Source organism: Lasioglossum baleicum, chromosome 11 (assembly GCF_051020765.1).
Source record: "Lasioglossum baleicum chromosome 11, iyLasBale1, whole genome shotgun sequence".
In the NCBI taxonomy this organism is placed as follows: domain Eukaryota; kingdom Metazoa; phylum Arthropoda; class Insecta; order Hymenoptera; family Halictidae; genus Lasioglossum; species Lasioglossum baleicum.
The window spans coordinates 455,769-483,661 of record NC_134939.1 but is presented as its reverse complement, the minus strand read 5'-3'; the positions used below and the strand labels follow the sequence as shown (position 1 = coordinate 483,661).

At 38.7% G+C, this 27,893-nt stretch overlaps 1 protein-coding gene across 4 annotated transcripts in view; it reads left to right on the top strand.

Moving 5' to 3' along the window:
* LOC143213737 (opioid-binding protein/cell adhesion molecule homolog) overlaps positions 1-27,893 on the top strand; it is a 918,132-nt gene that overhangs the window by 789,653 nt on the left and 100,586 nt on the right. For 3 of the 4 annotated variants that reach the window (XM_076433868.1, XM_076433867.1, XM_076433870.1), the window contains one exon: positions 26,057-26,206. The exons of the other annotated variant lie outside the window; for it this stretch is intronic. In XM_076433868.1, the coding sequence (XP_076289983.1) occupies positions 26,057-26,206 (150 nt within the window). The remainder of the gene's footprint in view (positions 1-26,056; positions 26,207-27,893) is intronic. 4 annotated transcript variants of the gene reach the window in all.

Genomic DNA, 27,893 nt, shown 5'->3' with positions numbered 1-27,893 from the left:
TTTTTTTCGATTTTTTTAAAATTTTTTTTGTACCTTACGACGATGTTTCCGCTTACAATAATCGAAAATTATCCCAATGCAAGAGTGAGTTAATCATCTCTACTTCCAAGAATACATTTTCAAAGAATATCGATGAAAGTACAAAAAAAATTTATATTACAATCTTTAAAAAAATAATCAGTTCAAAACTAATTATTAACTGAGATTAAATTGAAAATTAATATAAACAATATGATAATTATTAATAACATTAATGTTGAAAACGGATTGGTTAATGGAGCACACACACATGCGGAATATTAAAATTTATTACTTTTCAAGAGAATACTGAAATTCCGTCTATATTGTGGTTAGATTTTCAATTGGCCAGAGTAGGAGTGAAAGTAAGAACTCGTTATCGTGATTATATGAAAAATGCAAATATTCATCAAAATTTTACACCAATAATAAAAATCTCGAATCAAGTAAATATGTCGAGTGAGGAAAAATATCAAATCACACGTAGTCAATTTCCAGTGGTTCCTGCTGAAGCGATTACGATTCATAAAAGTCAGGGACAAACATACGAGAAAGTATGTTTGGATTTTAAAAAATCAGAAAGGCGAACTTTACAAATATTGCATGTAGCACTGAGCAGAGTTTCAAAATTGAACGCGGTTTATATATTTTGGGACAATTTAAATTAACAGTATCGAAGAAAACCAAGATCAATACTGCAAACCCGGATAATGAGGAGTTGTATCGTTTGCGAAAAACTAATTAAGACAATTTATTTTGCAACATTAGTATGCTATAACAAGGAACCAAGCGAGCAACGAGCATACGATGTTGGTTTAATGCGACGCCATATAGCAAACATTTTGATAAGTAGAAAACTATTGAATTTCCCTGAAAACGTATAATCTTCTTAAAACGTACACTTAATAATGATAATAATATACTGCAACTAACGAATCGGGAAGTTCTTTGTGTGGCTCGTGGAGAGTCACACACCAAATAAAAAAAAAACATTAATAGCTATAGGTACTACTAGCCATGCGTACCATTAACCCTTTCGCAAGAGCTGTCCTATCCGCGAGCTCGCGAAGCGAGCGAAGCGAGCGAGCAACAATAACCCTCTAGTTTATTTTTAGATTCGTCTTTACAAACATGAAGGTCAATCCGATGAATATTATAAACATTTTGATGGAAACATATCACAGCAATAATAACTAGAAAACATCCGACGACCGGAGAAATTCGCAGGCGAGTTGGCTATTAGAAGCAGGGACTCCTAGCGGAATACAAAATACTGGTATTATACCGGTATTTCCCCCATTACCTCTATAGAAACCGAAATACTGAAATACCAGTATGACGTCATACCGTTATATGGAAATACCGATATATTTCAAGGACTTATACCGGTATATACTGGTATTTTCGGTCGTGTCTTCGTAACCCTCATAGAAACCGAAATACCGGTACGACGTCATATCGATATATGAAAATACCGATATATTTTCTGATATTTGCCGGTAATTTTTTTAATTTTCTTATTTTATTTAAAAAAATATTCTTGATTCAATTTTGTCTAAATGTCTTGCAAATACTGCATCGAGAGTTGTTCCTGATCTTGTTGTCACTTCATTAGGATTATTTACCATTTCCAATCTTAATTTCCTTCTAAACATTACTAGACTGCAAGAAGTTTTACTTCTGCCGTACGAGGTTCTCCAAGCGTATGTTTTTAATTTTTTTTTTTTAAATCAAAAGACTACATACGTCATGTGGTTGAGCATACCCTATGTATTTTTGGGTTGAGCCTTTTGAAAATTTCGTTATTTTTGCGGTAGGACGCACCGTCCCCGAGATGAGCCATTTTTTGAAAACAAAATCGCGTCTTAACTTTAAACTATCATGTTTACCTTTACTAGCGTAATACCGGTAGCCAAAGCATATCGGTTTAAAATTGTAAGTCTCTAAATGCAATAAAAATGATATTGTTCCGTGTACATTACAACTATTTACAAGTGCCTACACGCTTTGTCCCGGCCCACAGTGGGCTGGATCGAGGAATTTAGTGACATCTTGTTGTAACTCTTGAACCATAAGAGATATCGGGATGAAATTTGCACTAAAATTCATTTAAAAAATAGTGAATTTTAACTGTAAACAAATAAAATTTTTTCTATTTAGTTAAACAATAATTGTTAATTAATTTTCATTGAATTTTTGTATTAAAATAAAATTGTTTATGTATAATCTTCCAAACTATTTTTTACTCTTACTAAATATGTATTTTATATTTACATTTCATACACGTAATGTTTTATAGAATACGTAAAATATAAATTCGAGAAATCTTTTTATAATCAACGCATACAAAATGTACTGAGGAGATAAAAACGTCTCACAAGCGTGTCAAAAGATATTTTTTATAATAATTTATAATAATTATAAATAATTTTTCAATTTAATTGTTTTAAAATCATGTCTATTCTATATATTACGACCTTTGTTATTTCGTATTATTTCATGTATGTGTAATGTGTTTATAAAAGATAAAAATATCAACAAAAAGATAACAAATATAAAAGATAAGCCAATTATCTTACCAAAACGTTTTTAAATTGATGTTAACTGGTAAACTTTTGGTAAATTTGTTTAGTAATAATAATAATAATAATAATAATAATAATAATTTGTTTATTTTGTCAATATGGATCACTGTGGTCTCTCCAAAGATTTTGTTTTAACCAAACGTAGATAGAACGGTGGATCTTAGTCAAAACCTTATCTACAGCATAGCATAAACATCTCGCAACTCGATAATCTAAACAGTTCGCTATAGAAGAGTTTCTCAATTGTTAACTATGATTCTATGACAGATGTACTTACCCAAAAACAGTGATACTCACTAATAAAAATTAAGAAACTCTTAGTCTAGTTATATTATTACCGTTCATTATATTTTTAACAATAAATTTTTTTTTATTTAATTAATTGTTAAAAATTACATACTTGTTTTAGATAGGTACGGACTTTGAATGCAATTGCAAAAATATTCATATTTGGATGGTATTTAAGTACTATATGTGAGTTGCTATGCGTCAGGTGGCACGTCCCTATAACTTTAAACAATCATAATTTCCAATATCGGATCGGTTCGGATATGATTTTTGTGGGGATATGTAGAGGAAGGTCCAATGAAAATGATCTGACTTATCCGATTAGGTGCCGTTAGGTCCTCTAAAAGATACACCTTGCAAATTCTAAGAAAGTATATAGATTTTATTCATTTCATTAAATATTAATTTTTAATAGATTGCGAGCAACCATCCTCAACTAACAGCGTTAATTGTTACCGCAAAGGACTGTTTTTCATTTACACAAAAGACCCAGAAGAAATATTAAATAGGGTAATCAGGACACCTCGATGAGAAGAAGCAATTTTTCGCTGAAAAATACTGCATCCCAAATGTTTATCTTTGTGTATTTATATTAACTACCGTTTTTGTGAACGAACATTAATGTTTTCCGCTTCGATGTTGATGGACATTTAGGAAGCAATACGAATTTATTAGAAATCGATATGAGAAAGTCGATTCTTTCGTGAAATGTCACTAAATTTCTCGATCCAGCCCACTGTGCGGCCTCTCGGTTGTGCGCTAGGTGTCTACACGACACACACACAAGCACGGTCCGCGCTGCGTCATGAGCTCACGCACAGTGTTACAGCTTACAGCTCAGTTATATAGGTGGCGTTCGAACGACATTGTATCGCGTGAAATAGAAAGAGACAGAAAAACCGAAAAATACCGGTATTTTATAGCGGTTACCGGTATAGCTCTGTTGGCCCAATACCGGTATAAAAGTTTGTCACGTTAACCTTTTTCCGACGAGCGGTTTGACTCGCGAAAGCCGGTTAACTTCGGTCCTTGCAGGCGCTGAGACCAGGCCGCGTGCAAGCCGAGTACACGCGGTCCGCCCGAGACAAACGAGACTCGAAGATTCAACGATTTCCTCACGAAAAACTAGAGGTTCGGGCGCCAGGCACCGCAAGGATGCCACACGAAACGCGGAACAATGCTCGAGCTCGGAGAAGCCGAGGTCGAGAGTCGAATCTTCGAGATACGCGGATCGAAAACGACGTCTCGACTAGGCCAGATGGTTCGAACACGGGATGACTAGGACGGCCCTCTCGGCAGGACGGATCTCACAGCGAATCGAATAATTCGAATGCGATATGGTCTCGAGCTATTTATTTTAGCAGTCGGCAAGTTACAAAAGCGGCGGCCACGTGGCCGCAACCCGAGAGCCCGCGCTCTTCATACAAGATAGCGAGAAGGTGTTCGTTCGCCGCGCGGTTCTCTTACCGATTTCGCTCGCAACGATACCGCTGACAATTACCGTCGACAATTGTTTCGTTCGCAACGAACTTCGGAAACGCGAGGCGCAGATGCCCGGCGAACTGCGAAACTGTCGCGACGACTTCCGTACGTGATTCGCCCCGACGCGTACGTTATCGATTACGCGATCCAACGCCGACGGAAAGAATACGCTATTCGACAGGAGACACAGGATTCGAGAAACGCGAAGATACCGAAAAGATTACTCTCACGAACGCGACTCCTCGTAGGACACTCTTTCGCACGCAGTTTACAGAGGAAAACTCTCACGAAATATTCACGAAAATCTCAAAGCATTCCCGAAACGAATGCGAGCTCATTATCGAGGACGGAACGGGAAACGTCCGTCCTCTCGCGACGAAGGTCGAGCCGTCGCGCAACGAAAATACCGAATGGATCACTGAGACGACTTACCGCTTCTCGTGGCGTTTTCAGTTCTTGGTTGAATCGAACGGCTCCCGATAGAGCTGGCTTTACGGCTAGGCTCGGTTGGACGGAGTCCTAGGCGCACGAAACCCTCACAGGACACGCAAACTTTTCGCGGCGCAATTACTACTTGTTCGCTGCACGAGTTCGGAAGAAAATGGCGTGTACGTCGGACGATAGCCAGCGCGACAGTGATCCATCGATTTTCGGCCGCCTAGCGGATCGAACTCGGCTCCCCCCCCCACTCGACCGCTTTTCCGAATTGCCTATGGCTTGTTTCCACGGCGCGAACTCTATGTCACATGAGCGTACCCTCTTCGCGTCCTAGGGCCCCGGACAATCACGAAATTGGTCAAGGAGGTTATCGCCCGCTTGACCGGCGAAGGTGCTTCCTCTTCTTGGCTGCGAGGACACCGACCCCGGGGCAGCTCTCCCTCGACGGGGCGAGACGGCGTCAGGCTTTTCGGTCGGTCCCATCGGACGAGATGTTTTAGAAGAGTTGCTGTCCTGGCGGCGCCTCCGGTTTGTTTGCCGAGTGTCGTCGCATCAAGCTGTAATTTCTCGAAATCGGCCATTCGCTTTTCCGTCGGGCCCTTCCTGGCTGCGGGGCGTCTGTTATTTCCCCGTGACAATTCGGAAGGTCGGTGGTTCCTTCTGCGCGTTCCATATACGGCCCTGAAACTTGCCGTCCTCGGCACGCGCGACAGATGTCATTAGGAGGTCCTCGATAATATCGGGATCTCTTAGAGGAGCGCTCTCGAATCCTGTCTCGGTACGTGTCCCGTTAGAGGGCGGTCCGGTCCTTTATCGCTCTCGAATATGCGCGGAATTAACGGAGAAGGGACGTCGCAACAGTTGCAACGTCACAAGTTATAAAAATTATACCGGTATTAAGTCCCTGATTAGAAGTCGGTAAATACCCTTACTCCGCCCCGGTAATGATCACCGCGTCACGCTGCTACCTGCGCCAACTTATTTAGCTTGTTACGAGCCAGGGCCGCGAGCAGCACAAGTGGCCGGCGAAGGGTTGTTACCCCCTAGGAATATGATATCAATTTGTTAGTTAAGGTACGCGGACGAACCCAGTACGAAATTGGGGAGCAGATAGGATAATAGACAGCGAGGACGAACCTGACGTAGAACGACGCCGACGAACCCAATGCGAAATTGGGGAACCATTAAGTTGGATGAATCTCTGTTTGTACAATTGGTATGTCGCGATCGAACCTGATGCGAAATCAGGGTGTCACTAGGATTGTTAGTGGGCCTCGCACAACTATGTAATTTAATTGATACAATTCGAGCGGTAAGATTGTATCGTGTGGGGACGTTCAATTACTTGATTAGCATTTTGGGACGATAATTATGTGTTTAGTGATTTGCACGGATTTACAAATTAGCAGAAATATATTTTGATTATAAGAAGTGCCTTACAGTTGGAATTGTCGCGACTGTATAAGATGGAATTGATATGAAGATATAGGGATGCACAATGTTGACGCACAGGCAATGCGGGGGGACTCGGAGTAACTTTCGAGAATACCAGATAGATTTATACCGAAGCAAAGCGGAATCTATGAGGTTTTAAGTTTGATATGAAGGGGAACATGTGCCCGATCTCACTAACAAGTTGACTCTACGAGATGCAACACAACGTGACACGGTTTGTGACTACACTAGTATTAGCCCACGAGAATAAAAATGTAAGGATTTCTATACCCCTAAAATGGATGGGGTGGTCTGTTCATAATCTGGGAATGCGTAGGGCCAGACTCTCATTTTTTGTCACTTTCCATTAAATCGGGCCAGAGATCGGTCTTCGTTAAGAGGGTCGACTATGATATGAAACGTTACCTAGGACTCTTCTGCCAGAGACGATCCTGAAGAGATTCCCGTGAGAAAGTCGAACGGAATCTGTTCTCAATCCGTAACATCCCTTAGCATTCGGTACTGCCATATACCTGAAGACATCTATACAGTTCGTCACCGAATGACCCAGTGCTATACATCATTTCGCATAGGTTTTTTCACGCTAATTTCAAATCTGGTCTCAAAATTTGTCTACGACCTCAGGGTTTCGCAAGAAATCGATTTTTGTGAACACAACTTGTAAAATCATTTTTTCGTTGAAATGAATTGGTAACCCACTACTTTGAAGAAATATTGTATGAATATATACATATAAAACACATTAAAAGTAATCATAATGAAGTATTTCAACATTTACTTAACGTATATCACTTAATGAAGGATCTCTTGACGTATCGCTGCGATTGTCGCTGGCACTCCTTGTAGGCTACGTGTGACTGTTAAAGCAAAGAACAGGAGTGGCTATGAGTCGCCCCCCTCTTCTGCTGAATGCGGATATCGGGTCGCGGAGGTCCGGGGGTCGACATAGACAGGGTGCCAAAAAGGGACCAGAAAGGGCCCTGGGCGGTGGAGGTTTAGTGGGTATAGCAAAGGCAGAAGGCCATTGATTCTCTCAAATTACAGCCGAGAGGGGAGCCGAGCTCCACACTACCTTCTCCGAACTACATCTGAGGAGAGGGTATCCGTAAGAGGATTCCCCACCGCCCTTAAAAAAACGAAAAAAAAGGCTATGTGTGACTGTAATGTAATTTAAATTAGATATCTATTTTCCATAATTATATTTTCATGTGTTCACACAGTAAGTAAGGGATAAGTATTTCATCATTTTAACTTATTTCTCATCAACGAATCTTTTAACTACTGGTGATAAAAATAAAAAAATAAGGTATCACCAGTAGTTAAAAAATTCGTTGATGAGAAGTAAGTTAAAATGATGAAATACTTACCTTACTTACTGTGTACACGAAAATATAATTATGGAAAATAGATATCTAATTTAAATTACATTGCAGTCACACATAGCCTACAAGGAGTGCCAGCGACAATCGCAGCGATGCGTCAAGAGATCGTTCGTTAAGTGATATACGTTAAGTAAACGTTCACACACACACACACACACACACACACACACACAAATACTTTATTATGATTACTTTTAATGTGTTTTATATATGAGAATACAATATTTCTTCGAAGAAGTATGTTACCAATCCATTTCAACGAAAAAATGATTTTATAAGTTGTGTTCACAAAAATCCTAGGTCGTAGACAATTTTTGAGATTTGAAATCAGCGTGAAAAAACCTACGCAAAATGATGCATAGCATGTTAAAAAAAATTTTTTCCGTGCGTGGTATTGGAATAACTAATATTTCCTTGAAATTGCCCAAGTTTAACGAACTCTTTCAAGGTTAAAAAACGTTCGTACCACAATCTCTCTTCATAATTATCCCATATTCTTCAAAGTTTCAGCTTTAATTAAAAAAATTTTCATCGCTCTATCTCATTACTATCGAAAGTTCTTTGATTTTTGAACAGAGTTCACCGGTTTGTCATATAGTGCGCCGTGCCAGACCGACCTTGCAAACACGCATCTAGGTGGCGTTCTGATTGTTCCGCGTTTTCCGTTAATAACTCCTAAACAAAGCCGCGGCGCTTATTTTTGCAAAGGAACATGTCGTTTCAAATGACCTTAGGAACCTTCCACTTCCGGGAAGCGAAGGAGTTTTGGGATACCCTGTATATCAACAGTAGGGTGGACCTAAGCTATACTTGGCGAAAAATTTTTATCGAGATACAAAGCACGACGCCCCCCAGAATGGTTCTCTTTGGTGAGAAAAAAATTTGGGCAAAGTTTGAAATCGATCGAAAAAAAGGATCACGTGGCGCATTTAAATTGAAAATTTTGAAAATTTTGAAATTCATCGTAACTATAAAGTATTATATATCGTTGGATTTGTAATTTTTTTAAAAATAAGAATATGGAAAAATTATATGACCTTAATTAAAAAAAAGATAACGATGACCTTGAAATTTCGAAAATTTCATTTTTAAAAAAAATTTTTTTGTGCCATTATATTTACCATATTGAACAGTGCAACTTTTTCCTCTGACATTTTTTCGTATAACCACAAATAACAGAGATATGTCATTTTGTATTGTACTATTGTACTATACATGTGAATGAATATTTTGAATATATTCTACAGAATAGTGATAAGGAACTATTTCTTATATTCTAATGTAAGACTATCCGCTTTTAAGATGGCAAGGACAGAGCGGGTCACCAAATAATACGCCGATCAATGGTGAAGCCGCTCGCCAAGAATGCATTTTATTAAATGAACAGACAAACAATACAAAATCTAGAGAGAGAATCCAAACTTGACAAGTCACTGGAAGAACGGGTCCTCAGACCCGAAGTGGCTGTAAGGACCCGCGCTGCCAGCGTATTTTATGACGCTACCCCTCTGGGTTTCCCTGAGAGGGAGGTAGCTGTGTGGTTCGCCTGTGCTGCGGACCCTCGACGTTCGATTTACATGTTTTTCGCTATTGTTGTTTTCGTTGCGTCAGGATATTGCTGGCGGTAATCTTTTACCATTTGCAGTACCAACTGCTTTTCTTCCTCATTGCGAGCTAAAGATTGTATGTAATCCTGTATTAGCTTAACGGCTCTTTCTGCCGAATCATTGACCACAGGTAAAGCCTTAACTATATCTAAACCTAGTTTGTAAGAATCTTCATCTTGCCAAACTACTGGATCTTTTTTTAAAAATTCTGTCAATATATTAAATCTACTAAAAAATTTTCGGCTTTCGTCTGATATAAAACCTGAAATGTCCTCTTGCATGTGATCGGCCACATTAGTTGGTAAAATGACAAATTTTTTATAATAATCGCCGCTACTAAAAGATCACTAATTGATCAAGAAACTCTTGTTCCTGTTGATCTTGTATCTGGGATCGTCGTTTACAACTCTTTTGTAAGACCTTCCACTTGTGGTATAATGACTCCAATTTCTCGACGCAGCGACTGTTTAACTGAACTGGAATTTTGGCCTTTTCCCACAACACCTCCACTTCTTTAACAACAAGGTGTGCACTAGACCGAAGGTTCAATTTCACTTTCCGCAAATTATAAAATAGCACTCCTACAACTTGTCGTTTCGATGGCAACTTAGCGTCAATTATCTGATTTTCATCATGTTCTAATAAGAACAGTTTTTCGCGACTTCTACTTTCCATTGGGCTTCTCAATTTATATAGAAATTGAGGAGTCTTCCTGTATGACTACTGTAACGTCTCGCGTCTGCCAAATCTGGATTGAACGACGATGATCACGAGTTCGATTTTGTAAGTTGTGGTGATAGTTGATCAAAGACAACACTTGAGGTTGTATGTTCGCTTACTCGATACTGATGATTACAGTTCGTTAGCTCAGATAGATCTAATCGGTGGTTCTCTGATACATCTAAATCTTACTTCGGTGTGGATGTCGTTTGTTTGAAAAAGCGTGATGATTGGTTGATGGAGTTGAAAGTAATTGGTGGAAAAACTTGTAAGGATAGGAGTAGGAATAGGAGTGGGAGTTTAAGTACGGGTTGTTATAAAATTTTTAACGAGGGTTTACATCTGTTTCCCGGGTGTGCGCTTATGAATTTCAAGATAGGTAAAATTGTAAAAAAGTGGACTTAAGGTCCACGGGGTACATCTGGAGGTAACGTAATAAATTATATTGGGTCATAGGTAATAAATGGATATGTTTAAATATCTGTTATTTGTGGTTCTACGAAAAAATGTCAGAGGAAAAAGTTGCATTGTTCAATATGGTAAATATAATGGCATAAAAAAAATTTTTTTAAAAAATCAAATTTTCGAAATTTCAAGGTCATCGTTATTTTTTTTAAAATTAAGGTCATATAATTTTTCCATATTCTTATTTAGAAAAAAATTACAAATTCAACGATATATAATACTTTATAGTTACGATGAATTTCAAAATTTTCAAAATTTTCAATTTAAATGCGCCACGTGATCCTTTTATCCGATCGATCTTAAATTTTGCACAAATTTTTTTCTCACCAAAGAGAACCATTCTGGGGGGCGTCGTGAAAAAAATTCGTTGGTCAAAAAATAAGGTCCACCCTAATCAACAGCCTCAAACTTTCCTTTTAAAAATTTGATCAATTGTTTGAGTCACTGTAAAAATGAGGTATTTTACCACGTTTTTATTAGCTCGCTTTCTTGTTTGTGTGTTTGTCTGTTTGTTCGGTGGCAAGTTTTGCAATTGATTCTAAACTAACTTCCTGATGAGCTAGAGGCTTGAAATTTTAAACATAGCTCAGAACTGGATGACAATGCATTATTCAAAAAAAAATTTTTTTAAAAGTCTATCCGTTTCGGAGAAATAAGAATTAAATATTTACCTGTTCACCTCCCCGCGAAAACCTACGTCATCGCGTTCAGCGATCGCCAGCCGCGCGACAGCGCTCCCTACTCCAGTACGCGTTCCCACTCCACTGACCCGCTTCGCACCGAAGGAGCTCAGTGTGCATCAGTGTGCGTTTGAGCTCCGTGCGGTGTTTACAAAGTTACTACGTATTATTATACTATAATGTTTGTTATCAATCGAAAGGACAGTTACACCGAGAGATTTTCGGTCGAACCTTTATCTTTTACATTTTACCACGGCGTTTCGATATGACGCCAGTGTTGGGCAAATTTTATTTCAAGTAATAAATAAACGTGTGATTTTAATTGCAAATAATAACTAAACTTTTTATTTAAATAAAAATTATTTAAATAATTCCAAAAATGATGCATTTACTATTTCGTATTTGCAAATAAAAGATTATTTGGTACTTACTGCGAACAGGTCTGCGTCCTTCGATTTTGATGAAATTTTAATATGTTATACAGCAACACATTTTGAACAACTTTTTCCTTTTCCAATATAGGGGGGCCGCTTTTAGTTTTCGAGATACAGTAATTCTTCGATCGGAGTCCTGGGGGGTGTCTTCCATCGGAGTCCAGTGTCTACTCACTACACTGCCGGCCAACGCTGCTCCGCGCCGTAGAGCGGCGATGATTGATCTCGGCTCGGGTATATCGGTGTGAACACCACACATTGACTCGAGTGAATCGAGTTCTCAAACTTCTTAATTTTAATGATCGGTTTATGGGACTTTTACTAGCTTATTCCTGGCGTTTCTCTGATTAAAATGATACCAAACACGATATAATTTCTACGTTATTTAGTGGTTTAATCGACGGTAAAAGTTTCGAACGCAACGAAGAAGAGCGTATTGGAAAGAAAGAGATGCGAACCGGCGGCGGCTACTGTTCGCGTCTCTTTCTTTCCGATACGCTCTTCTTCGTTGCGTTCGAAACTTTTATCGTCGATTAAACCACTAAATATTGGCCAAATTATATCGTGTTTGGTATCATTTTAATCAGAGAAATGCCACGATTATGTTGGTGAAAGTTCCATAATGATAAATAAAAACGCTGAGGTCTTGGTGTTTCATTGTGATGACGCACTGGCCTTTAAACTGTGCCGGCGACGGCGACACGCGATCCTATTTCATGCTGTCCTTCTTTATGTTCGGCTCGTCGTTTGAAGTCTCGGCGCGGTAGTCATAAAAATATAGCCACTGTACCCTACCCAAGTCCGTCCAAAACCCGGGTGTTGGGACTCCGATCGAAAAATTACTGTATTTGCAAAAAACTATCGCTAATACTGTTTTGAATTCTTCGTATTCTTGCACGCTCCGCAGCAACGTAAGCCTGTCCCGGCGCGGCGCACAGTGGGGTATTTGGCCTGAAAAAGTGGAAAAAACTATTGTAGCGTTATTTATAGGCTCAAGGTTATAATATTATATATCATTGTGGATTCGCCTTAAGATCAGCTACAACATTATGAAATCCAAAATACATTTTAGTGTTTAAAAAATAAAATTTACCTCAATTTAAAAAAAAAAAATTTTTTTTTTAACTTTTATATACAGGGTGTTTACCTACAGGTGGGAGAAAATTTAAGGGGTGGTTCTCGACGATAATATAAGACGAAAATGAAGAATAAAAAAATTGCGATTTCGGCTTCGTTATTTAGTTATTAACAATTAAAAATCCGCCTAAAATGCTGCAACACTTCTAACAAAAGTATACGTTGCGTACGTCAGACAGGCGCGCGACAGTCTCGTATCAAGTGACAAACGCATGCATACCTTGGTTCTCATTTGGGGCCCCAGCGAGGTGAAAATGTTTAAAAAATCGGTGGACGACATTGAACCTACCTACTCGTTAAAATCCACAAGGGCATTTCTAATATCCGCCCTATGGAATTATCAAGTAGAAGGGGTCAATGCTCTTTCACTTTTAAATTCTTCTCACAAATATCCACAAATCCTTATCCTGCACTATAATTGTTCATAACACCGTACCTAATATACTGGAATAAACGCTCTAGCACTATTTACAATATCATACACACGCACTACGAGTTTACAGAGAGTACAAGTTTACTGAGGGGAATGAGGAGAATGTGAAGAACTGGTAATCCTTTAATGTTGAAACACTGCTCTTTATTGAACTTGATTTACGTCGCGAGACTCGCTCACAGACGGAACGGACATCTTGAGGTCGTGTGATCTCTGCGAACGGAAATCTTCGACGCGTGCGAGAAGAATCGTCCGTACAAGCTGGCATCTGTGTGCACACTGATTCAAGACAGCTGATGAGGTCGATGCCAGATCGATAAAACAAATGAAGATCTACAGCAAACTACTGCCCAAACATCGCGCGTTGCTATATCAATACATTGTCTATCTTGTTTTCACGAATTTCGTGATTCTTTCTCATTCTGTCTGTGACTGCGAAATATCTCATGTGTGTGCATTGACCACATTAGCTGTCTTGAATCAGTGTGCATACGGATACTAGCTTGTACGGACAATTCTTCTCGCACGCGTCGAAAATTTCCGTTCGCAATAATCGCATGACTCTGTAAACTCGTAGTGCGTGTGTATGATATTGTAAATAGTGCTAGAGCGTTTATTCCAGTATATTAGGTACGGTGTTATGAACAATTATAGTGCAGGATAAGGATTTGTGGATATTTGTGAGAAGAATTTAAAAGTGAAAGAGCATTGACCCCTTCTACTTGATAATTCCATAGGGCGGATATTAGAAATGCCCTTGTGGATTTTAACGAGTAGGTAGGTTCAATGTCGTCCACCGATTTTTTAAACATTTTCACCTCGCTGGGGCCCCAAATGAGAACCAAGGTATGCATGCGTTTGTCACTTGATACGAGACTGTCGCGCGCCTGTCTGACGTACGCAACGTATACTTTTGTTAGAAGTGTTGCAGCATTTTAGGCGGATTTTTAATTGTTAATAACTAAATAACGAAGCCGAAATCGCAATTTTTTTATTCTTCATTTTCGTCTTATATTATCGTCGAGAACCACCCCTTAAATTTTCTCCCACCTGTAGGTAAACACCCTGTATTGAAATTTGTAGACGACTGAATACTGTTCCTCTTTTGTTCAAAACATTTTTTTCTCAGATTATCGAGAACCCCTGAAAAAGCGAGGCGATAGCGGAATATGTTAGAGTTAATACCAGAGTATTATAATAATATATATATTTGTACTGTAATCTTTACACAGAGTGTTACATGTGCGAGACAGAAGGGCCGCTACAATCGGCGACAGCGACACCGCACGCATAGAGACACACAGGTCTACCAACATAAAGCCAGCGCGCGAATTAAACTCACTCTAACACGCCCCCTTAATACGCGCGTCAATTTAAAACAATGTTACTTAATACCTACCGCATTAACACATAAATGATGCTTGTAATTCGGAAGAGGTTTCGTCAATATATCTGCGGGCATAAGGTCGGACGATAAATGTTTTACAATGAATTCCTCCCTCTTCAAAACATCACGCAAGAAATGATATCGAGTATCAATGTGTTTAGTTCGCAGATGTACAACATCATTCTTAGCCAGTAATTGAGCGCCTATGTTATCGTTGTAGATATCAATTTTACATAAGTTCGTACATCCTAATTCTTTCAAAAAATCCGAAAAATAAACCCCGTCTTTCACCACTTCTGCCAACGCAACATACTCGGCCTCCGTTGAAGACAAAGCCACACTTCGCTGTTTAGTTGCTTTCCAAGTAATTGGTCCATGCGAAAGTGTTACGACATAACCCGTATATGATCGGCGATCCAGTTTGCAACGCCCCCAATCAGCATCTACATATAATTTTGCTGGTTCCTCAGATTTTCTGTAAACAATGCTGTGATTTAATGTACCTTTCAAATACCTTAGAATCCTTTTAGCGGCTGCCCAGTGTGATTCGTCATAACAGTTATTAAACTGAGCCAGAACATTAACTGCATACCATATATCTGGTCTCGTTGCGATCGCCAAATACATGAGAGCTCCAATTAATTGTTGATATGGCATATTTTTCTTCTCTTCGCTTTTATTACTTTTGCTCAAATTTGTATCTCTATCTATGGGAGTGCTGACGGAATTGCAATCTTCCATGCCAAACCTCTTTAAGAGATCCAATATATACCTCTTTTGAGACATTACCATAGTTTGGGAGTCCTGTTGAATTTTTATTCCCAAACAATATTTAACTCTCCCTAAGTCCTTTATGTCAAATTCCTTTGACAATTCAGTCTTTATTTCTCGTATCCATTCCTTATTTTTAGATATAATTAGCATATCGTCTACGTAAATTGCCATAAATAAAGAAGAATTTCCTCTGCTAGAATGAAATATACAAGGATCAGCAACAGTAGGTTTCAAACCTAAGCTTTTTAACTTTTTACATAATTTTTCATGCCACTGCCTACCTGCTTGCCGCAGTCCATAAATTGCTTTCTTCAAATAACAGACCAAATTAGTATTCTTTTTCAATTTATTTAATAAACTTGTAGCTGTTTTCTTAATTTTTTGATCGGACTCATTTGCATCTGTAGCTATATCAGTTAAGAAATCCATCAAAAACTCGGTTTCTCCATATATACGTCCTCTGTTAGAGCACCATTCAAATAAGCGGAGGTATCATCCATCTGCTCCACGATCATATCCATTTTGACAGACAATGCTAACAGCAAACGAATGGATTCTAATCTCGCCACAGGGGCGAAAGTATCAAAGAAATCCACTCCATAACGCTGAGCGAAACCCCTTGCAACTATTCTTGCTTTTCTTTTGGCTAAAGTACCATCAGAGTTGAATTTGTTGGTTAGGACAGTCCTATTACTATCTCCTACATCCTATTACTTGCTTCTCTGGAGGGCGCTCTGCAAGCTCGAAAGTATTATTTTTAATTAAATTTCTTACCTCTTCTTTTATTGCGTTGACGAGCGATGACCGCCGGTCTTTTCATGTTTCCATTAACATAATCCCACAATCCATTTTTTACTAAAACTGCTTCCACTTGAATACACCAAGTATCGTAATTGTCTTCATTCAGTTTTACAATTCTTGTGGTACCCACGACACCGTTTGCCATTTTTATTTAGCTTATTATACTTTCACACCACGTGCTTGACCTCACTTTTCGGTTACTCGACACTTTTATAAATCGAGCTAAGATAATATATTATAATATATCTCACTTACATTTTAATTCTGGGCCCATAACCTGTTAGAGTTAATACCAGAGTATTATAATAATATATATATTTGTACTGTAATCTTTACACAGAGTGTTATATGTGCGAGGCACGTGTTGACCGTTCGAGGGGCAAAACCAGAAGGGCCGCTACAATCGGCGACAGCGACACCGCACGCATAGAGACACACAGGTCTACCAACATAAAGCCAGCGCGCGAATTAAACTCACTCTAACAGAATATTTGCACTATTATGGGGGTAGTATATGCTAGATTTGTAACTAGAAAGGAACTAGAATCTTACTAGAAAAAGGGGTCGAAACATGGGTTTCGTACTGAACGTTGTTTGACCTTATTTAAGCAAATTGTGGGCTGGGTGAGGGCTCATTCGAAAGAGGAAGGTTAGACGCAGCGCGCTTTTCTCACGAGGTTAACGAGATTATGTTAATAACTAATAATATGAGGGCCCAAAGTAGAGAAAAAATCTAGGAAAAAAACCCGCAGATTTCAATGCATTTTCTGTCTCTAAATGACTTTTTTGACTTATATGATGACCAGAGCGCACTGTGATGAACCTTCCTCTTTAGAATGAGCCCTCACCCAGCTCAAAATATGCTCGTATAAGGTCAAACAACGTTTAGTTCCGAACCCATTTTTTCGATCCAAAATCTAGTAAGATTCTAGTAAATAGCAAATATCTAGCAAATAACTAGAATCTTACTAGAAAAAATGGGTTCGGAACTAAACGTTGTTTGACCTTATAGGAGCATATTTTGAGCTGGGTGAGGGCTCATTCTAAAGAGGAAGGTTCAACGCAGCGCGCTTTTCTCATCTCATAAGCCAAAAAAGTCTTTTAGAGACAGAAAATGCATTGAAATCTGCGGGTTTTTTTCCTAGATTTTTTCTCTACTTTGGGCCCTCATATTATTAGTTATTAACATAATCTCGTTAACCTCGTGAGAAAAGCGCGCTGCGTCTAACCTTCCTCTTTCGAATGAGCCCTCACCCAGCCCACAATTTACTTAAATAAGGTCAAACAACGTTCAGTACGAAACCCATATTTTCGACCCAAAATCTAGTAAGATTCTAGGTATTTTCTAGTTACAAATCGAGGGTATACTAACCCCTTATAACTTGAAAAGTATTTAAGAAAAAAATATTTTATTACAGCGTTTTGGAAAGCTCTGAAAACAAGCTGCAAGAATATGCAATAAAAAATAGTGTTTTCTATTTAAGAAATTGAAGATGACCTTCGCGTGATTTTCAAACGACTATCCAAGGTCAAATCAATGACGCCATTTTATGGCCCCCTCGGAACCATACAACTTTTGTCAGAAACATTTTTTAAGCAAAATGCTTAATTTCGAAGATATACGTCTGTTTCACTTTAAATGACTCACCCGGTATATTATAAGAACATTTTTAAATGATTACCATTAATTTTCATCCGAAAACACATCTGAAATTTTTACCTCGGATAATATTTCTTCTTCATTTGAGGCCAAGCGTAGCCGAACATGCAGGCGTACGCTAAACGCTGCTAAACGTTTAATACTAAATTAGCTATAAAATTTGAATCCGGACATATCCGGAATCAAACTTTGTTGGCTTATAATCACAAATCTTTACCGAATGTAATGACACCAAAAAGAGCACTCAATATCGCTTTATACTATAACAAAATTGTCAATAAAGTTTTGTAACTTTTAAAAAGCTTACAGAATGATTGGTAATATTCAAATATTAATAACTATACTAATTTAGATGATAACATAAAATAAAATATATGCGAAAGTGCTCTGTATACCTACCTGAACAACTTTTGTAATACAAGAATTTACAGAATTTTCCTTTACACATTTGAAAAACGCCAATAAACATACGCTGTCTTAGAGACTGTTTAAGAACGCCAAGCGCGCCTTAAAATCTCTCGACTTTCGATGAAGTTTACTACTTCACGGGTGTACAAATAGAAAAAATAATATTGCAGCCTTATTCTTCAGACCTTTAACTACAACGAACAACAAAAATTTTATGCCATACGCAAAAATTTAGAAATCGAATTTTTTCCACTTTTTCGGGCCAAATACCCCACTGTGCGTCGCGACGCTTTAAACTATCATAACTTTGGGGTGGCATCTGTTTATTTTCTGTTTGTAAACAGGTTGTGGGGATAAGATAGAAAAAAGAACAGTGTTACTCTATATAGGGTGAGCTTTGAATTTTGAAAGACTACTTTTGGATTTTCGTATGCGTGGTCAGGCCGGCCTGACGGCCGGCCCTCTCCGCCCCCCGCCACCTGATCCTAACTAATTCTGATCGCATAATCTTTTCATTCTATATACAGTAAATGCTTTTTTTATTTATGACTGCGTCTAGATACACGCCGACCGCGTCGAGCGAGACTTCAATAGAGAGCCGAACATAGAGAAGGACAGAGAGAAATACGGATCGCGTGACCGAAGCGTGTCGCCGGCGCCGGCACAATTTGAAGGCCCGCGAGTTCTTACAATGTATGTAATGGCAGTGATGGAATTGTTCATTTTCCATTAGGCTTTTATGGGACTTTCACTAACTCATTTCTGGCATTTTTCTGATTAAAATGATACCAAACACGATATAATTTGGCCAATATTTAGTGGTTTAATCGACGATGAAAGTTTCGAACGCAACGAAGAAAAGCGTATGGGAAAGAAAGAGACGCGCGGACAGTCGTCGCCGCCGTGCGGGGCGACTCGGCGTTGACAGGCAGTGGAGTGGGTAGGCACGTCGCAACCAGTGATGGTAGGTAAGGCGTTTTTTTCGCGCATGCGCGAGTTTCGTTAGGACCGTATCTACGTCCGAAGTTTGTGGGGAACTGCTCGGCGGCGCCCTACGCCTACGCCGCGCCGCGCCGCTGTCACACAGTGGGCCGAAAAACGGGAATAAAATATTGCAGCGTTATTTATGGGCTCAGGGTCATAAAAAAGTAGGTCGTTGGATTCGTCTTGACGCCAGCTATAACATTATGAAATTATGCGAAATTAGCGAGGTGCTGAAGGTACCCGATCTTCGTACATGTCTGAGGCCGTCTGAGGTTAGAATAGTCGCGCATGCGCGAAAAAAGCGCCTTACCTACCATCACTGGTCGCAACGAGCGCATAGTAGATTCTTCGGAACGAACGAGCATTTAGGTCCGTTTCACACTTGAGCGGACCGCGGAGCGCGGACGAGTCGGTGCTGTTTTCACAGTCAAGCGGAGCGTCCGCAGTCCGCATGCAACTTCAATCGATAGTATATAGCCTGTAATATTATTCACGTATGACAGAATTACTGCTTAATGTTGTTGCTGTTCATTATATAAATAAAAAAAATAGAAAAAAGAAATTCTAACGAACAGGCGATACTGGGTACATCCGCTTATTGCTAAGCGCAGTTTAAAAGGCGCGTTTGTCTCGTTATCCGTAGATTTACGTAACAACGAAGACAAATTTTTTAATTATTTTCGTATGTTTATACGATCATTTGAAGAATTAATTGGAAAAATTGTGGAGAGTTGCAGAAGAGTTGGGCATTAATCGATTAAAATTTTAATCGAGATTGATTGATTAATGTGTACGATTAAAAAAGTAATCATTGAAAAATCGGAGACTGTTTCAATCGATGGATGAAGTTAATCGCCATACGGTCTATCCATAAATTGTAATAAGGCGGGAGATAGAGACAGAGAGCGAAGATGGAGAATTGACAGAAATATATCTCAACAAAAACTAAGTTTAATTTATTTCAGTATTCATACAGTATACAGTTATTGTGTTTTATGTATGAGAATTCCAAATACCTTCAAACTAGTGGGTTATTTCAACGAAAAAATGATTTCTTAATTTTGTTCACAAAAATAGATTTTTTGCAAAATCCTGACTTCGTAGATAAATTTTGAGACCAGATTTGAATTCAACCTGAAAAAATATACTGGAAATTATGTATAGCATGTCAAAAAAAAAATTTCCGCGCGTGGTATTGGATAAACCACAACTTTCTTGAGATTGTGCAAGTTTGACGAATTTTTCAAGGTTAAAAAACGTTCCTACCATAATCTCTCTATTTTTCCCATATTCTGCAATGTTTCAGCTTTAAGTGAAAAAAAAGTCATCGCCCTATCTCATTTCTATCAAAAGTTTTTTGATTTTGACATAGAATTATCGGTTTGTCCCATTGTGCGGCATAGACCCGCGCCATGGCCGCCACAGTACTATACAGGGTGTCCCAAATGTGGTGTACTTAATTGAAATGGGAGGTTCCTGAGACCATTCTAAAAGACATTTTCCTTTGCACCAATGTCAACTGCGGCTTTGTTTAGGAGTTATTAACGAAAAACACGGACCAATCAGAGCGCGCCCTAGACGCGCGATGGCACGTTCAGCCCGGCGCGCCGGGAGACGAGCGCGGTGTAACGCCGCGATGCCGTAACGAACAAGAGTTTCTCGAGATTATGTGAATCTTCCCCGATTTGGATGAGCTTTGGATATGTTGTCAAGACCATGATTCTGAACAACATTTCCCTTTACAGTTTTTGTCGGCCGGCTTTAGTTTACGCGATAAGTAACTTGTAATTGTAAATCGATCGATGTACTATCTGAACTATCTCCTCTCCGATTTCGATGAGCCTTGGATATGTTGTCAAGACCATGATTCTGAACAACATTACCCTTTACAGTTTTTGTCGGTCGGAAGAACTTTACTTGTCAATTCATATGGGTGGATCTCTTTACCCGACTTACGGCAACTTTACCCGAACGAGGGAAAAAGCAGAAACTGATTGTATTAAAACCTCACTTATTCAGCCGTAAATCCATTTGCTGCTTCGAAATGTGTGTCACTGGGTCACTCGGTGACGAACTGCACAGATGTCTTCAGGTATACGACAGTACCGAAAGCTAAGGGACGTACGGCCAGGTCGACGAACTGCACAGCCGGTGGTAAAAGGCCTAAGGGATGCGCGGTCAAGTCGACGATCCAGAATTTCACTTTCACTTTCGAATCGATAAATAATTCGTATGTTTATTTCACACAGATGCCTTGAAATTTTTCCATACTCACAATCACTGTTCACATTTGTCAACACATAGTTATGCACTAATAGTAATTGCCATATCCCTTGTACTGCTGCACAAATCACAACAATCAGGTAATGCAATCACTAGACTGCGGATTTCATGCATTTGCAGCAAACATGAGTAGGTGCATTTTAAGACAGTAGAGAGATTAAAATAATTTCAAAACACCATAGTATTATTTTCAACTTCTTAAAATGATCACAGTGAGAATCAAATATCTGTCTGGCTCCTGTCCCTTGTAATAGCGGCAGCCAACATTAATGTTGCATAAAGATCCGTAGTCTAGTGATTAGTTTAAATATTACTATCAAAAACACAGCTAATAGCAACCGTTAGCTTTGAATTGACAAGTCTTTGTAGATGTTCTCTCTATCGCGGCTCGAACGACACTGATTTTCCGCAAGATTTTTCTAAAGAATTTAGGAAGGGCATTTAGAGTGTCGAAATTCGAAATGTGCACGCTGTAGCACGAGAACGACGGGACGGTTATACGAAAAACAGAATGCGAGAAGGACCGCTGTAAGCTTTGTGGCAAACACATGTTTAGTTTTTCCTGCAGGTTGGTACGCAGAGTCGATGGGTAACTGTTCGAAAACGTCATCCGTCCTTTTACCCAGCAAGGGGTAAAAATGTCAGGTCAGCGTAGCATCCCTATTGTCCTATACCTTCCTTAAGAAACTTTCTAAAAGAAGGACAGACGACGTTTTCGAACGGTTACCCATCGACTCTGCGTACCAATCTACAGGAGAAACTAAACATGTGATTGCCAGCGGTCCTTCTCGTATCCTGTTTTTCGTCCAACCGTCCCGTCGTTCTCGTGCTACAGCGTGCATTTCGAATTTCGACACTCTAAATGCCCTCCCTAAATTCTTTAGAAAAATCTTGCGGAAAATCAGTGTCGTTCGAGCCGCGGTAGAGAGAACATCTCCAAAGACTTGTCAATTCAAAGCTAACGGTTGCTATTAGCTGTGTTTTTGAAAGTGATATTTAAACTAATCACTAGACTACGGATATTTATGCAACATTAATGTTGGCTGCCGCTATTACAAGGGACAGGAGCCAGACAGATATTTGATTCTCACTGTGATCATTTTAAGAAGTTGAAAATAATACTATGGTGTTCTGAAATTATTTTAATCTCTCTACTGTATTAAAATGCAACTACTCATGTTTGCTACAAATACATGAAATCCGCGGTCCAGTGATTGCATTACCTGATTGTTGTGATTTGTGCAGCAGTACAAGGGATATGGCAATTATTATTAGTGCATAACTATGTGTTGACAAATGTGAACAATGATTGTGAGTGTGGAGAAATTTCAAGACACACATTTCGAAGCAGCAAATGGATTTACGGCTGAATACGTGAGTTTTTAATACAATCAGTTTCTGTGCTTCTTCTCTTTTTTTACGATAATCTCGTAAACTAAAGCCAACCGCCAAATAGTCTAAAGAGAAATGTTATTCAGAATAATGGTCTTGACCACATATCCAAAGCTCATTGAAATCGGATAGGAGCTAGTAGTACATCGATCCCATGGATTTACAAGTAAAGTTTCTCGCAATAATCTCGTAAACTAAAGCCGATCGCCAAAAAGTCTAAAGAGAAATGTTGTTCAGAATAATGATCTTGACCACATATCCAAAGCTCATTGAAATCGGAGAGCATTCACATAATCGAGAAACTCTTGTTCGTTGCGATGTCACGGCGTACCACCGACACTCGCTTGTCGGCGCGGTGTGGCGCGGCCGCCCAGGGCGCGCTCTGATTGGTCCGTGTTTTTCGTTAATAACTCCTAAACAAAGCCGCAGTTGACATTGGTGCAAAGGAAAATGTCTCTTAGAATGGTCTCAGGAACCTCCCATTTCAATTAAGTACACCACATTTGGGACACCCTGTATAGATGCTTGCTCTGCGGCGGAGTCCGCTTGGCTGTGAAAGCCTACATTTGATTACATGGAACTCTGTGGCGCGGACCGTCCGCTGTACTGTGGAAGCTCCTATAACATTGCAGGTAACTTGCTCCGCGCGCGGAGTGCGGACGGTCCGCTCAAGTGTGAAACGGGGCTTACTGTAGCCGTCACATACAGAATTTAAATTAGTAATGGAAACAAGCGAAAGAACAGTTGCACCGAAATTCTCTGTCGAACCTTTATCTTTGATATTTTTAACCGACTTCGAAAAAGGAGGAGGTTACTCAATTCGATCTGTATGTGCCTTTTTTCCGCTTTTTTTTCTATGTATGTTCACCGATTGCGTTGAGATGGATGGACCAATCGGAACGAAACCTTTTGCATCTTGTAGAGTATGTTCCCGGGATGGTCCCGTGCAAAAAGAATTTTATAGGGGGAACTATACCCTACTGAAGTAACTAGAAAATAACTAGAATCTTACTAGATTTTTGGTCGAAACATGGGTTTGCGCGCCTCGACTTTTTGTCCTTATTTGAGGTTTATTTTGGGCTGGGTGAGGACTCATTCTGTAGAGGAAGGTTAAATACAGGTCGCTCTTCTCATGATTTAACGAGATTATGTTTATATCTAATAATGTGAGTGCCCAAAGTAAAGACAAAATCGAGAAAAATAACCGCAGATTTCAATGTATTTTTCTGTCTCAAAGAGACTTTTTTGACTGATATGATGAGAAGAGCGACTCGTGATGAACCTTCCTCTATCAAATGAACCTTTGTGCAGCTCAAAATATGCTCGTATAAGGACAAAAAGTCGAGGCGCGTGATTTCATTCACATTAGCATAGATTTCCCCATGAAGACAGAGGTCCTCTCTGATGCAGAGCCAGTCTAGAGCCAATTTTAGTTCAGTTCGTTTAGACAAGATGGCGCCTAGTCAAGAGGACTGTCAATCAGTGCTGAGATATTGTGCAACATTTCACTGCTGCACTGCTATCATCGCGGAATCATAGCAAAACTGACACAGATGAGTTAGATATTCTCATCGGTGGCACTAATATTAGTGCGAGCTGCCCTGTGTAACGGCATTCGCGACGAGCTGAATAGAATATGGAAATAGCAAGCAACTCCATCTCGTGTTCATTAGGCAGTTGCGTGTTTAACAATGTTACCAAACTTTTTTTTGCACAGAAGTTTATAACATTGATAAATAGTTCCTTTCTAGTTACAAATCGAGGGTATAGTTCCCCCTTATTATACGATTTTATTTGCGTAAATGTAGGGTGGTGATACCGTCGTGAACTCCGCTGAATGTTAGACATTAGGAACAGTAACGACGCGACGTCGTTACCGTTATCGATTGCCGATTTCAGATATTTATAAATTACGATTTGGAATGTGACGGCTGACAGAGATAAAAAAGTGTGAAATAAAAAAACTTTTTGAAAAAAAATTAAACCGACTTCGAAAAACCGCACTAAAAAGTATGAAATAATTTCCATTTCATTTATGTGAATACACACGAACTTAAATACAATACAATCTTTTCGGAGGCGGCACAAATATATTATTTAAATATAAATATATTAGTATTTAGAAGAATTTAAGGATTTTCGTAATTTCCAGTGTCGAAAATTTTCAATTTTGCGCTGCCTCCGAAAAGATTGTATTGTATTTAAGTTCGTGTGTATTCACATAAATGAAATGGAAATTATTTCATACTTTTTAGTGCGGTTTTTCGAAGTCGGTTTAATTTTTTTTCAAAAAGTTTTTTTTACCACGGTGTTTGTTTTCGATATGACGCGTCGCAATACCACCGTCTGAAATTTACTACATCTCTCTGTTATAATCTCATCAAAATGTTCAAAATCGATTGTAAAATTTCATACATACAAGACTAAAAAGCAGAAAATAATTATTTAAATAAAAATAAATTAAAAAAAAATACCACGTTTTTTTAAAATGGACTAAAAAGTATAAAATAATTTTTCCTAGCCCCGTACAGACTCCTAACCACGTACAGATAATCCTGAAAATTTGAGATTGTGAATTTTTAACAGCTACGCAAGTACTTGTAAGATTTAAAACGAAAAACGTGGGGCGCATGCAATAGATAATTGATGCATGAATAGTTCACCCAAATTACTAAAAATTTTATTGCTTCGCAAATGATATGAACTGTTGTGTGAGATTTCTCAACGGCTGCTACTCTCTACACTCCTTACTATTATCTTGCGCCCCATGTTTTTCGTTTTAAATCTTACAAGTATTTGCGTAGCTGTTAAAAATTCACAATCACAAATTTTCAGGATTATCTGTACGTGGTTAGGAGTCTGTACGGGGCTAGGAAAAATTGTTTTATACTTTTTAGTCCATTTTAAAAACGTGGTATTTTTTAAAAATTTATTTTTATTTAAATAATTATTTCATTTTAAACATCTACGAGAAGAAGATCTCCCTTCCACTCTGTATAAGATTGAAAAAATTCGTTTATCGCATGAATCGGTACTAGTTGAAACCAAAATGTCACTAATAAAAATAGTGATTTTTCACGAATACAACGCCGTTTCATTGTATCCTTTTATCTCGAAAACTCTAAAGAGAATTTAAGAAATTCATTAATTTCTATTGTGCTATAATAAAATCTGATGTCTAGAATGAAATACATTATTCGTTTCAACTTTGTTATATTTTACCAAAATTTGTATGTTTTTCAGGAGGGAAATATGAACCCATATCACTAGAAAGTGCGTACAAAGTCCACATGAAACTAACTATAAATTCTGTCAGTCCGTCAGATTTTGGTTCGTACAAATGTGTCTCCAGAAACTCATTAGGGGACACTGATGGCAGCATCAAAGTTTACCGTAAGTATAACTGTTAAGTATTAAAATATTACATCAAATACTACACTTTACTACCAATGTATACACATACTAATATTATTCATTCGATGTGAGGTATATCAACTATAGAAAATACATAGTGAGTCATACAAAGTGTCTCAAGTTACGTTTTCTTAAATACTATGGATATACATTAATGTGCAAAAGAAAGAAAGAAGCACTCAATTTCATGTAAACTGTGACGTGGCAAACCAACCACGTCACTTATGAAAGTAGAAAGGAAACCCCAAAGCTAATATCGGCAGGACCGGACCGCCCTCTGGCAGGTTAATTGTAATTGAAACAGCAGTAAGCGCTCTCACTGGGATATTGTGTAACATAAGAACTGAGACTGTAAGAATTTTGGAACGTCGTGCCCACGGTGCATTATACAGGTGTGCAGATTGTGTGTGTATTCAGACGCGCTGCTTACCACGGTGCTGCTGCTGACGTAATTGTCATAGATGGATAGTAATTCTCTGATGGCCGCTAGAGTTCGCTAGTGTCCCGGGCACGGTATGTAGTAGGGGAGACGAGTACATCCATCAGTGATGCCAGAATCATGGGTCGTGGGTTTCTTCCCCTCCGCTCGCTCAGTCGACTCGACCCCCCACTCTGACGCACCGTCGTCGCCAGGTTGCTTCTACTGCGTACGCGCTACACGAACGTATCTCTACTCTGTCCGTGTGAGTGCCTGTTCGATTGCACGCGCGCTACACACACCAGCGTACCTCTACTATGTCCGTGTGCGCTGCTTGTGCGCTTGCGCCAGCCACAATCTATTTTTAGCACTCTCCATCCACATCCACGCCTGCTTGACGGAAACGAAACTGATTCTGAAATTCGGCTGTCGAGCCGTCGAGCGTATCAATCGCAATCTGGAGCTAGCCTTCGAGTCCCCACGGGCAGCGATTTTTATTTTTATTTTTCATTACTTTTTTAATTACATTTTTTAACCTTCCAAAAAGTTTAAATATATATTATATGTATATTCGTCAGTTTGAACCCTTTATCTCAACCAGGAGGGTAGTGAAAGGGTAAAAACTAATTATTGGTTTTTCCCACATTTTCCCTATTTAATGGTATACTTAAAAATTCTAGAAAAATTCTACAAAATTGTAGATATTATTCCTTATGATTGTGAATTTTTTCAGATTTTTTGCAAATAGTAAGTATGAAAAATCGTATAGCCGGATAAGATGGTCAAAAGTGCTCATCCAAATTAATTTTTAATCACACCATGTTCAATAAAAAATTACGAAAAAATTCATGAACATTCTGCCTAATAGCATACACGCGATTGAGACCATTTTCAAACTTTTTGGTTGTAAGTAGCCAATTTTATATCGAAGTTTTCAGTTGATCACGTTTATATTATCATGCTAGTGTTTTTCAGATTTTTCGGATTATGCAAACATATGCAAAAAAATTGAAAATCTGCAAACATTCGAAGAAAATGCATACTTCGTATTGAATTTGTAGAGATACCAGTTTTACAAAAATTCAGTAGTCGGATAACATTGAAATAATTGTCCTTAAATTTTTTTCAGAATTGTTTATAAATTGTATCAATGTTGCAAAAATCAAAATCAGTTTTATCGATCTTTCTATATTTTTTTGTAGATGTATTATAAATATTGTGAAGGGATTTGTGTGTGGTAAATTCTAC